The following is a 13,439-nucleotide window of genomic DNA, read 5'->3' as shown; positions in this document are numbered from 1 at the left end:
GTTTCTCGTGACAGTTCCTGTGGTACTGCACCTCTTTCCGGTGGATATTCTTGTGGCATTGTCTCTTTCCAACAATTCTTCCGCTCACTTTATCAATGAGATTTCTTTCATACAAGTTACACGATATCTCTTACAAACTTCATAAATCCTTCAAGGTTCGGAGGAAGTTCCGTTGGTGGTTAAATGACTATTTTTTAAATACCCAACGGTTATTTTTTAAACACCCAACGGCTACATTTTTCAAAAGCCAATCATCTCCTTTTTTTAATTTTTTTTCCGTTGGGCTTGATTGGCATGTCAAGGAACCGGTTCGGGCCTGGTCTCTTGGCATGCCAACGGGCCCGGTACTAACGGTTCCTAGCTAAGAACCGGCCCACGAGATCAGCACGAGCCCACCTCTAGCATGACATACGGTCCTAGTCTGTTTAGCCCACTTAGCCCGCGGTCTTGGGCCGGTCCTAGCCCACTTGCCACCTTAGTTCATGGTTGAAATTATGTAGGTCGTAATAATACATGGATTAGTTATGAAGTCTTTAATTATTTCATCTTCTGCCCCTCATAAAATATTGCTTAAATTGACTCATAGCTTATACTTGTTTTATTTACGTGGGATTGTAAAAGGATAACCAAACAATCACTTGGTGTGCTGAATTTTATACAAAACAACTAAAAAGCTACCAAATATGGTATTAGCTATACATGTTTTAGTACGTGAATAACTCACTTCCTAACTAGCAACCAAGTGACATGTAAGGGTGTATTTCTCATGACACCAATAACAAACCCTTTAGTTAGAACAACTAAATTCAGAAGTCGACGAGTCACTAGGATTTGAATGTGAAATACAGAAAGTGCTAATGTGAAATAGTAACAACATCGAACATGATGAATGTAAATGCCCCACCTTTCTTATAAAGCCAACTCACAAAGTTAATCCTTTCATATGTTGGATTCTTATACCAAAAAAAAAGAGGAAATGATTAATTGAAATGAAGGAAGGGAGCCTTAGAGCAACGGTAAAGTTGTCTCCGTATGACCTATAGGTCACCGGTTCGAGCCGTGGATTTAGCCATTGATACTTGTATCATGGTACGCTGCCTACATTACACCCTTTAGGGTGCGACTCTTCCCCGAACCCTGCTTGAATGCATCGGGATGTCATAGTGCAGCTTTTATGGACAATAATTACATTTCTCTAGACCCAAATTCCATTCAATAGTCATTACTATCTTGTTTCACTCTTAATGTTGTCTGGAGTTTAGTGTTTAAAACAGTGAGTTGTTATTAGTTAAAAGTTGACCCCTCAAATATCCTGTTTGGTGATGACACATTTCAGTTAGTTTCTGTTGGATGACACTAGCATTAAATATTAAAGGATGTGAGTTAATACTACCAACTTTCAATACACTGGAGTTTGACACCTCATTGGAACAAGAGCATCATAATAAATCTGTGAGTTATGACAAAGAAAAAAGAGAGAGGGTCCTGAGAAAAGCTGAAGAAAATTCAGTTGAAGATATTTACTCTTTATCTTCTACTGCAATGGGCTCACCTTCTCCAGAAAACCATCTGCCATTGCCAAAGGTTGTTACTATTATCCTTCTTCCTTTTCTTTTTCTGTTAAATAACATTTGGGCCGACTTGCACGTACTTTCGTTTTTTACAAGTACCCGCTACGTCCCACCAGTCGGAGACGGAGCTATAGGGAGACAAGGGGGTTCAATTTGAACCCCCACGGAAAATCGTACTACACAAATATGGAAAAATGAATTTTTTGGTTATATATTAGATGTGACACTTTAGTTTTCTTTGGAATCTCATCGTATGAATTTCGGTTTCACCACTGTCACCGAGGGCAGCCGGATGCATAAGGCATCCCGTATTCATACAGGGTACGGGAAGGGCTGCACCCGCACCCGCGGGGTGTGATGTAGACAGCATTGGCGAAGTTAGGACTTTTCCAAGGGTGTTCAAATTTAAAAGCGGTGAAAAAATTTCCCGATAACGGGTGGTCAGTATGTGTTATATATCTCTAAAACGTAATATTTTACCTATGTATACAGTGCAATTTTTCGACGAATGGTTATGACCATGTGACTTCATCACTGATAGACAGTCTACCCTAATGCAAGTATTAGTGACTTCACCCGGCTTGAACACGTAACATGCTTTACGTGTGATTGATCTTTTTGGTGGTTCTTAATACTTGTTATGCATGTCTGAAATGACTTTTAAAATTTGTGAGCAATGGTTTTTTCTTTCTTATGATCTGTCAATTTTTTTTTACATAAGAATCCCCTTTATTCCTTTTCCTTTTGTATATCTGTTTTATTCTCTTCTAATTTTGTCTAAGGATATTGATATGGTGGAGATTTTTATATTATAATTATTATACTAATTATTACTATTTATTATTATTATGTTTGCTTTCCTAGCCTCTAATAGTGGCAAGTTCTTTGCCTTTTCCTTCTTTCTTTTTGCTAGTGTGGCGCTCGTGGTTGAACATATACTTTACATACACTAATAATTTATAGTCATATTAACCTCCTACATTTTCCTCAATCGTGATTGTAGATCCCTGGCTAAGTGGAACACTTCCTAAAAAAATGGAAGAATTAACTAAATAGCCTCCGCCCAAATACTTGAAATAAAAATAGCTGACAGATATATAATATATATATATATAATTCATGTATAATAAATGTATAACCATATATAATTTCTGGTGAATCTGGCCGGTTATTTGTGTAAAGATAAAAAAAAAATGTCACATCCTTTAATGAACATACATCTTCTTCTCTTTTATAATTATGTGGTAAAGTTGCCTATCAATAAAGCTAACTATTATAATGATGCCAAGATAGGCACAAACCAACTACCAATTAAAATTTTCATCATTAGTCAAGTCCTGAAATTTTTGAAATTCCCCACTTTAAGTCTTTACATGAAAATGACTATGTAACTTTATAGTTTCTTTTGCATAAAAAAGAAAATTAAAGGGGGTTTAAGAAACTTGACCTTCAATTAATTGAGCTCCTAATTAAAGAAAGATATAGCCCTTTGATCAACTTATCAAGGCAATACCCCACCCCTAAAGAAGGAAAAGAGTGATTTATTGGCTCACATTGCAGATGCTGTTTGGAAAAGAACTTTTCCTCCTTTTGTAGTAGTTGGTAGTGTGACTAATATTAGGTACATAAAACTTGAATGTTGTACCATCTCGTGACATTTTCTTTATAAATTTAACTTACATATATACTGATAATATAAAGAATTTTTGGTTCTACGCCTTTAATGTATTATAATAGATAACATGTCTTATTTTTCAGGTTATTACTTTAAGTTTTTATGAACAATTTAGCTATAATTTTCTTTTAGGAAATCAAAATATAAAAGAAAACTTTACACTGTGAGTACTCTTTCAGTCGTTTGGAAACTGGAATTTTGGAAACAATCCCGATATAAATTTGGTGATGTATTATTTATTTTATAAGAATTAACCTAAATAACCGTCCACTCAAACGCTTAAATTTAAAATAGCCAACGAATGTATAATTCATGAATAATATATGTATAAGTATTGGATAATCTGTGTATACCTGCTAGAAAACATAAAGCATGAATCCAGCCGGCTATTTGTGTAAAAATTCCATTTTATAAGAATTAATCTGGTTGCATGATTATTTTCAGTATAGGTAATTTCGGTATAATTTAATACCAAAATCTTTGAATAATACCACATCCGTGTTGGATCACAATCCATAAAACAAGTTAAATAACAAAATGGCGTTTTTACCAAAGCCATTTTCCAAGGATTATTAAGAAAGGCAAACTTAAAATTGAAAATAAAAATTTATTTAAATTTATCCATTTTAAAACCAAGCACATATTTTACACTTTTTGGTCAATTACATATTACTAATAGGAAAAGCAGCAAAAATGACTTCTTTAACCTTTATTCCACTCAAATATTAGTGGCAAGTACTAGTACAAATACATGCTCTTGTAGCTCAAGAACTTGCACATGCTTTGTCTTTGTTTCTTTGATTTGCAAACATGGTTTCATCTTCTCCTCCACCAGCTCCAAAGGTGAGCTTTGCTATCCCTATGCTTGTTTTAAGTAAATAATCTTGAAATTACTAGAAGGGGAGTCTTTACATAACTGTTAAAGTTGCTTCCACGTTACCTGGTTCGAGCCGGAAAACAACCTCTTGCAGAAATGCAGGGTAAGACTATGTACGATAGACCCTTGTGTTCCGGCTCTTCCCGGGAGCATGCGCATAGCGGGAGCTTAGAGCACCGGGCGTGCACCGGGCTGCCCTTAATCTTGAAATTACAAGCTTGTTTCTTGAATGGAATTGTGTTTTTGTTTCATGATTTTGCAGGAAGTTCCTTCAGATGAGAAATGGGCAGAAGATGGTCCTCCTCGCGAAGCGAAATGGTGGTACTCAACTTTTCACACAGTTACTGCGATGGTTGGTGCTGGTGTTCTCAGCTTGCCTTATGCCATGGCCTACTTAGGATGGTATGTAAATATAATCTTCTTGATGGATTGATCCTAATAAATTGTTCTATTTATTTGAATTGTGTGATAATCTCGTCTAAAAGCTTAAGTCGTGAGAAAGCACACGTTTATACTTATTGTGTCTTCAACATGCTTTCTTACGTGTTGGTTAGATTCTTTTAATGGACTCCTTTGTCTGCTCTGATACCATGTAGAAATTGTGCGATCGACTCATTTTAAAAAACTTAAACTGTTAGAGAGAGCACACTTTTATTATCTAATTATGTCTTCAACGGATTTATTTACTGTGGTTGAAGTAAAGTTGTCTTTGTCTATCAGGGGTCCAGGGACGGTAGTTATGATCTTATCATGGTGTATAACCTTACACACAATGTGGCAAATGATACAACTCCATGAATGTGTTCCCGGAGTTCGTTTCGATCGGTACAAGGATCTTGGTAAACATGCCTTTGGACCAAAACTTGGGGCATGGATAGTACTTCCACAACAACTAATTGTCCAAGTTGGTTGTGACATTGTGTACATGGTTACTGGAGGAAAGTGTCTGAAGAAGTTCATGGAAATAGCTTGCACAAATTGCACCACAATAAGGCAATCCTATTGGATTTGCATATTTGGTGCAATCCATTTCTTTCTATCACAGCTTCCCAATTTCAATTCTGTTTCTGGTGTTTCATTAGCAGCTGCAGTCATGTCACTGAGGTACTCTTATCATAATACCTTCCAAATAATTTTCTTGATTCAGACTTCAAAATTGGCCTTTGGGGTGAGATTCTTCCTCAGATCCTGTATGAATGCGGGATGCTTTGTGCACCTGGGCTGCCCTTTTTGCGGATCTAGAATTCAACACACTTTTTGAAATTATGAGTTCAAAATTTAATATTTGCTGAAATTTTAATAACTTTTCACATATATTTATGTTACGTGTCAGAAAATACTTAGTTGTGTTGAATGCATTGAGAAAGGCTTCATCTACTTTTGTATTGAAACCACATACAAAAGGTACATGTGGCTCATGTTGTTGCTTTTTTCTTTAGAAATTTGCTTGTACTCAACAATAATGTGTGATACAAGTTAGATTGGGACAAAGAGAGCTTTTTGAAGAAATATCAAGAAAATGATACATGCTAATGAGTATTATAAACTGAACAACTAGTTAGACAGTAGTCCTGCACTAACTTTTTTGGCATACTACTTTTATCTACCTTTTGATACAAAAGAAGTTGAAAAATCATGGTATGAGAATATCTTCTGCTTATTATTATGTTTCTTATGTATTAGATATAACAAACCTTCATCTCAAAACTGATCCTCACAAATTCAATTGGGATTGATTATTGTGTGTGCAGCTATTCAACTATAGCATGGGTAGGTTGTGTAGGCAAAGGCAGAGTCCCGAACGTGAGCTACGCGTACAAGAAAACAAGTCCAGCTGATTCTATGTTTCGCGTCTTTAACGCGTTAGGTCAAGTTTCCTTTGCTTATGCTGGTCATGCTGTTGTCCTTGAGATACAAGCCACTATTCCATCGACACCTGAGAAGCCCTCGAAAGTTCCAATGTGGAAAGGCGCCGTATGGGCCTATTTTGTCAATGCCCTGTGCTATTTCCCCGTTGCTTTCATCGGGTATTGGGCATTTGGCCAAGATGTCGATGACAACGTGCTCGTGGGACTTGAAAGGCCATCTTGGCTTATTGCAGCTGCTAACTTAATGGTGGTTGTTCATGTCATAGGCAGCTATCAGGTACTTAATTTGCAACAAAATCCTCAAATGCACGAGCCAATGAAGCTCGTCTCGTTATGTATTTTTGCACTAGTCGTGCAATGAGCGTTAGCTAGAAGTAACAAGAATGATGATTGTTGCAGGTTTATGCTATGCCAGTGTTTGATTTGATGGAGCAAAAAATGGTGAAAACCTGGAATTTCCCACCTGGAATAATGCTGCGCTTCTTCGTTCGTACTGCATATGTTGGTGAGTATCTTTGTTAGAGATCTTTACACAAATAGTCGTCGGATGTACTATTTACTTTTCTTAGCTGGTATACATAGATTATATAATAAATTATACATATATTATACATCCGCTGGCTATTCTTATTTTAAGCGGCTGGATGAGCAGTTATTTAGGTTAATTCTTCTTTGTTGTTATTCCTCTCCTGTCGTCACAAAATTTCGAATCGCGCATGAAAACCAAATAAGACAATCAAAATAGAATGTATATCGTTATTTAGACGGTTTCTTAGCCCTGAAGGGGAGCCTTGGAACAGTAACCTATAGGTCACGGGTTCGAGCTGTGGAAGCAACCACTAATGTTTATATTAGGTTAGGCTGTTTATATCACACCCTTGGGGTGCAGCCTTCCTCGGACCATGCGTGAATGCAGGATGCTTTGTGTACCGAACTGATTATCGGCCCTTCGTTTCACTATACTATGTCATTAGCTGAAAAACCAGTGTCTTATTTAATGTTGCAGCTTTCACTTTGTTTCTTGGTGTAACATTCCCTTTCTTTGGTGATCTTCTTGGTTTCTTTGGAGGATTTGGTTTTGCTCCTACTTCTTATTTTGTAAGTCATAAGTTTCATATTCTTTGCTTTTCCTTTTTTTTCCTTTTAAATGAACTATGAAAATCAAACATGTATTGGTTTCTAATACTTGCTGCAGCTCCCCTGCATAATGTGGCTTAAGATCAAGAAACCAAGGAGATTCAGCATGTCATGGTTGATAAATTGGGTAAGTTCAAAATTTCTCAATTATATGTCGGAGTGAATCAATAAGATTCAACTTATGTATACTGATAGTGTAAAAAAATTTATATTCGTAGTAGTATTTTTTAACATGTTATAGCAGGTAACTTGTCTTATTTTACAAGTTACTAGTCTCACACATTACATATTATGATCTGTTACCGGTAATTATCTTGAGTTTTACTACGATCATGGGCATTGTAAAAGAATTTTGATAGTATTAAACCACCTAAAAGAAAATTACAGTTACCGTACATAGAAAGTCGGATTAGTAACCAGGAAAATAAGACAAGTTACTTGTTACCAGTAGGTTAATTACACTCATAGTGTAAACATTCTTTTACAGTGATAAGTGCAAAAATTCATTTAGATTGTCATTGTCTAAAAGTTAAACTCGAATCTATTAGAAATGAACCTTTGAATTATTTTCAAACTCTTTTTCTTCTGAATTTTTTTGGTTTCATCTAGAGTTTTACTAATATGTTGTGGTAATTTTATAATTTCAGGCATGCATATTCATTGGAGTTTTCATTATGATAGCTTCCACAATTGGTGGATTGAGAAATATTGTTGCTGATTCTTCCACCTATGAGTTCTACTCTTGAAGAAATTGCTTCATTAAATAGAGAAAATTACATTTGAGTTTAACATAAATCTATTATGATTATGTACTAAAATAACTAGTGAATTGGAGTACATCTAATCCAGCAAATCTAGTTAAGTATTCAATATTTAGTATTAGGAGTTTGTTAAGATTTCTGATTCAGAATTTTAGCAAATTCTCTTTTTATCCATTATTTCAGTTGGATTCTGGCACTGAGCTGTGTATCAGAAAGCCCAAACATATCCTGTAATGACAGTTCTGTTTATCTATGGAAAATAGTGTTCTTCTGCAATTACCTATCGTTGTTTAAGGCATCCAATTTTTTCTATATCGACCCAACTAATATGGATTCGTGGCTCGTGGCGGATGTAGCTTATTAACTACGGCTTCAACCGAAGTAAATTTAACATCGATGATTATATATATTAAAAAAGAGTGAATAATGAATGATTCTCAAACTAAAAGAGTGATTGAGTCCGACTCAAGTGAGTGAGTATAAGGCATGGCAAGAGAGCGAGTTCGACTTGCGAACAAGCAGCAAGTGAAGGACGGCTTTTGCGCCAGTATTGTTGCGAGACAGGTATTTGGCAGTTCACAAGCAACATATAGACTAAGGTTGCCTATCACTTCCTCGCACTTTTTTTGAAGGCCCTTTCAGTTCTCTTTCTAGTATTGGTTCGATCCAGGGCGGAGGCACAAGCCAGCCTACGGGTTCGACCGAACCCAATAGCTTTTGCTTAAACAATATATTTGTTAATTTGAATTCATGAAATATGTATAAATATTAAATCTAGAACACAGTTAGTAACACTTGAAGTTGTGGTCCCAAAATCCAGAACTCATAAGTTTGAAATTCTGACTCCGCCTTTGGTTCGATTCAGGGGCGGAGGCACAAGTCAGCCTACGGTTCGGACGAACCCAATAGTTTTTGCTTAAACACTATATTTGATAATTTGAATTCATAAAATATGTATAAATATTAAATTTAGAACCCAGCTATTAACACTTTTGATCCCAAAATCTAGAACCCATAAGGTGGAAATTCTGACTCCGCCTCTGGTTCGATCCAGCTTGGGAGAGTAACTTTCTCCCCAGCCCAAAACATAGTATGGAATCTAGATCCTTTTATCAAGTATGGAGGACCAAGAGTACCATTTTCTATTATATTCAATATTGATCTCCAAAATGAATAAATTAATTAACCCTAATACTCATCTTCAATCTTCATTTGGCCTACCATCACATTTTTGCTTCTTTTCCTTTATTGAACTTTAAGGAGCATCTTGGTAATTAAAGTCTGAAAACTGAAAACTCATAATCTTATTGCTCTTAAAAGAGTTGAACAGGTAAATTTCCATGATATTCAACTAAAATAACCTCGAAATAACCGTACATAAAAAATTTATACGAAGAGTATGAAGGCTCGTTCATTTATTCATGATGTACAAAGCTCTTTAAATATAAAGGATGGATCAAGAATTACTCCTAAATTATAGGATAATGAGCTGTAATTGACAAACTAAAGATACACCAAAATCTGCACAAATAAAAGAATAAAATAACAGTACAAAAATATCTACACAAATAAAGGAAACTACATAACTAAGGAGATTCGCCACTAATGTTTACACCATATTAACGAATACACGATATGTGTTTTTTTACATTCCTCTTTCACTTAATCATGATTAAATAATTTAATAATTTTTACCTTAATATATCTTGTAACCATGATTAAATAATTTAGTTTAATGTATACGGAATATTGTTCTCGAATAGGACCATTTAAGTATGTAAACTATCACATTACGATAAAAGAAAAAATTAAAGAAAATCCCCTATTTCTAATTAGGAATTCATTGGAGAAGTTTATGTGGTTAAATGAACCCTACTCATTAATATTTTATTGAAGTTTGTATTATACGCAGAAGAAGAAAGAACATGTATTGGGACACTTGAAGTTAATCTGGAAAAAGATAAACTTATATTAAGAAAATATTCTGACAATTTTTTTGTCACTTAGCAGAATAAAATCATTGACAAAATCTTTCTTTTTCATCTCTTATTTACACTAAAGATTGTCTTGCTTTATGGACTACAAAAGAATCCCTTTACCAATGCCAAAAGAGGATTAAAAGGGACATGAAGAATAAAGGTTTAAGTACGATATAATATAAAGTCCAGATTCATTAAAAATAGGAAATGGTTCTGGTTCTTAGTCCACTAAAATTTCATGATTGCAAAGTAGAAAATAACATTAGAAACATGCTTGTAACTTTGTAGTGCAAACTCCATGAAAAGAAATGGCACTAAACTAATGATAACAAAGTTTTACTATATATATGATATTTAAGCTTGGCTAATACCAGCCTCTAATTCTACAGAAGGGACATTATCAATAATATTTTCAAAGTACTATTTATTTGGTTTATTGGTTTTATTAATAACATTAATGGTGTTCGGGTCATTTGGCATGTATTGTAATTATTTTATTGGGTACTAGCTATTTCTGACAAGTATATGCAATGGCGGAGCAAGAACTTTTACTAAGGGAATTCGAAATATTAAAAAGTAAACACACGAATAAGTCAAGAGGATTCAACATCTACTATTTATGCATAAAAATATTAATTCGGCATAATATATACAATATAATTTTCGACAAAGGAGGTTCGACTGAACCCCTTTTGCCACCCTAGCTCCGCCTCTTGCGTACATGTATCAAATAACTCTATCTTAATCATTAAGCATATGAAAAATCATGTACGTTTATTTTTATTGGAATTTAAATGATGATTTTTTATGATTTTCATTCAGTTCATTAATCATTAAGCGACACCGGCAGAGTTATGAGTTCATTAATCATTGAACTCATTATATTTTTAAAGTTATGAGTTCATATCTACTATTTTTATAATTTTAAGAAATTTTTATATATAAATTTTTATTACTCGTTAAAAGCTATGGGTTTAATCAATTGAACCCGTCTATTCAACGCTACATTCGTCCTTGGCGACACGTGGAGGTGAATCTTTCTAGTTTCTACTTACCACCTTTCTTTCCCCTTTCTCTTACCCAAGATAAAAGCTTTACGTGATCCATTATTAATAAAATAAAGTGGAACCAAATTTTCCAAAGAAGTACTTTTTAGTTGTTTTCACCTTTATACTAAAGTATATTTTGTTTAAAAGGAAAAGAAACCTAAAGGAGAGAAGGTAAAAATACCTAGCTAGTAAAATCACCAGCTGTGCCAAAAAAAGGGCCTAACGTGTAACTCTTTGCAAAAAGCACTAAAATTTTTTATGTTTAATTGATGTGACATAATCTAAAATTGCTTTATTCGGCTGCTACACAACATAGGGAACAGTAAATTAAAGCTTTAAGACGATTAGACAATTAAAAGTGACTAGATAATGATGTTATTATATGAACCTAAAGGATAATGAGTTTACCCTAATTGCTACTAATTGACTAAAGATGGACAAACAGACACCGTATTACTTAAAGCTCACCCAAATTTAATCAGCAAATGGAAGAAGTTCGGAACCAAAGTTGGTTTTTTTGAATGAACCATAATATGTGAAAAAACAATTGAGCATCATAAGATGTATAGCCCGGTTATTTACTGCGTCATATATTAACGGCACGTTTGTCCGTTAAAATATAGGTCAATAACCGCGTTTTATTTAAACATACAAATATGGGCGCTATACCTATATAAATAAACGCCCTTCTCCTTCCCCACCACACCAGACGCGAACCATTAGACCTCCCCCCTCCTTTAAAAAATTCCAGTGGTCCCCCTAATATTTTTAACCAAAAAAACTCTGGTTGGAGTTCATCGGTCCCACAAAAATTATAAATTCTCGGTCCCACATCGTATCAAAGGCGTTATCTCGTAGTGGGTTACTCGTTTCGGCTCCAAATCACCAAATCTTCAACTTTCCAAAAATTTAAAATAGGGTATTCTGACTTATTTTTTTGTTAAAACTCATGTATAAAAAATACCTATTAGTTATTTTTTACTGTGTTCTATGTTATTTCGTCATTGTTTTGCGATTTAAATAAATTATTATTTTTTATCCGAATTATATTATTAGTGTGCTAAAAAATTAGTAAAATAGAGAAATTATTATTAGTTGTTAAAAAAAATATTAATTAGTTAATTTTTACTGTGGTATATCTTTTTTGTGATTGTTTTATGACTAAATTAATTTATTATTTTTATCCGGTTTAGATTATTTATTTGCTAAAAGATTAGTAAGATAGATAAATTATTATTTTAGAAATAATTAATCTTATTTAGATGTTATTATTGTACATATATGAATATGTGACTTTAATATTGTTTAGTTCCCTGTAGTGGTATGTTGTGCCCGTAATTTTAATATAGTGCTCGTATTTTATAATGTAGTGCCCTTTTAGCATAGTAAAATGTAGTGCCCTTTAGCGTAGTAACTTTATAGTTTATACACAAACTCTCTCGAATTCTAGTCAACAAACGTACGAAAACAACATTAGAAAACAACAATATTTGTCAAATTAAGTATTGTTATATGAATATTTAATAATTAAATATTGTATAGTTATAAAAATTAATTATTTAATTTTATTATAGTCAAAAATAGGTGAGTAGCTAACAAACATATAAAATAATAAACTAACATATAAAATAATAAAATAATATATAAAATAAGAAACAAACATATAAAATAAGAAACTAACATATTAAATAATAAACAAACATATTAAATAGTAAACTAACATATAAAATAATAAAGTAACATATAAAATAATAAACCAACATATAAAATATAAAATTATACTATAGAAAATGTATCAACCTAATTATCAATATAGTAAAAATATAGAATAAATTTTAATGTTAAACATATTGCAATATATTTAAAGATGTTAAGCAATTAAAAAGAAAAATACTTTAATTAATATTGTTCAATTTACAGTAGTCATCATGGAGGTTCCGCCTGTGCATCCCGGACCTGCATCGCTAGAGCTACTGTTGCTACAAGCCGAGCATAGGTCTTCATACATATGGCAGGGGCAGTGTTTATTGTCCCAGAAATTCCGCGCTAGACGGATAGGCGATATGTGGGAGTTCATTAGGGCCCACTCACTCCATCCTCGTATAGCTAGACGCCTTCAGGATATGGGTTTCTACAAGATCATAGAGATCGGCCGGTTGCAGTTCGACTGAGGGTTGATCACGGCTATGATATAGCAGTGGCGATCGGAGACGCACACGTTTCATTTACCCATCGGCCAGGCTACCATCACGCTTCAGGACATGGAGGTTCTTTTTGGGCTGCTGGTTGATGGATTACTTGTAGCTTTACCGCATGTTATTAGAGAATATACGGGATTGGATTACCTGTAGATGTTGCAGCGGCTCCTCCGATTTCCAGTCAGCGGAGGAGAGTGCATTGAGTGGGGCCAGTCATTTGTAGTTGACGCCCGTCCGGCAGCATCTGGAGGCGATGGATGGGGACATTGCGGATGATACACCAGATCTTGTTAACGACCGATACACGAGATTGGTGATACTGCT

The 13,439-nt window shown here is 34.3% G+C and overlaps 1 protein-coding gene across 1 annotated transcript; it reads left to right on the top strand.

Moving 5' to 3' along the window:
* The first annotated feature begins 3,935 nt into the window (after positions 1–3,935).
* On the top strand, positions 3,936–8,165 carry LOC107795739 (lysine histidine transporter-like 6). Its single transcript, XM_016618421.2, has 8 exons — positions 3,936–4,089; positions 4,386–4,525; positions 4,844–5,227; positions 5,875–6,268; positions 6,391–6,496; positions 6,998–7,089; positions 7,187–7,255; positions 7,776–8,165. The coding sequence occupies exons 1-8, from the start codon at positions 4,057–4,059 to the stop codon at positions 7,872–7,874; spliced, it is 1,317 nt and encodes a 438-aa protein (XP_016473907.1). The 5' UTR covers positions 3,936–4,056; the 3' UTR covers positions 7,875–8,165.
* The last annotated feature ends 5,274 nt before the right edge of the window (positions 8,166–13,439 follow it).

Source organism: Nicotiana tabacum, chromosome 24 (assembly GCF_000715075.1).
Source record: "Nicotiana tabacum cultivar K326 chromosome 24, ASM71507v2, whole genome shotgun sequence".
Taxonomy (NCBI): domain Eukaryota; kingdom Viridiplantae; phylum Streptophyta; class Magnoliopsida; order Solanales; family Solanaceae; genus Nicotiana; species Nicotiana tabacum.
This window is presented reverse-complemented; position numbering and strand designations above follow the sequence as displayed.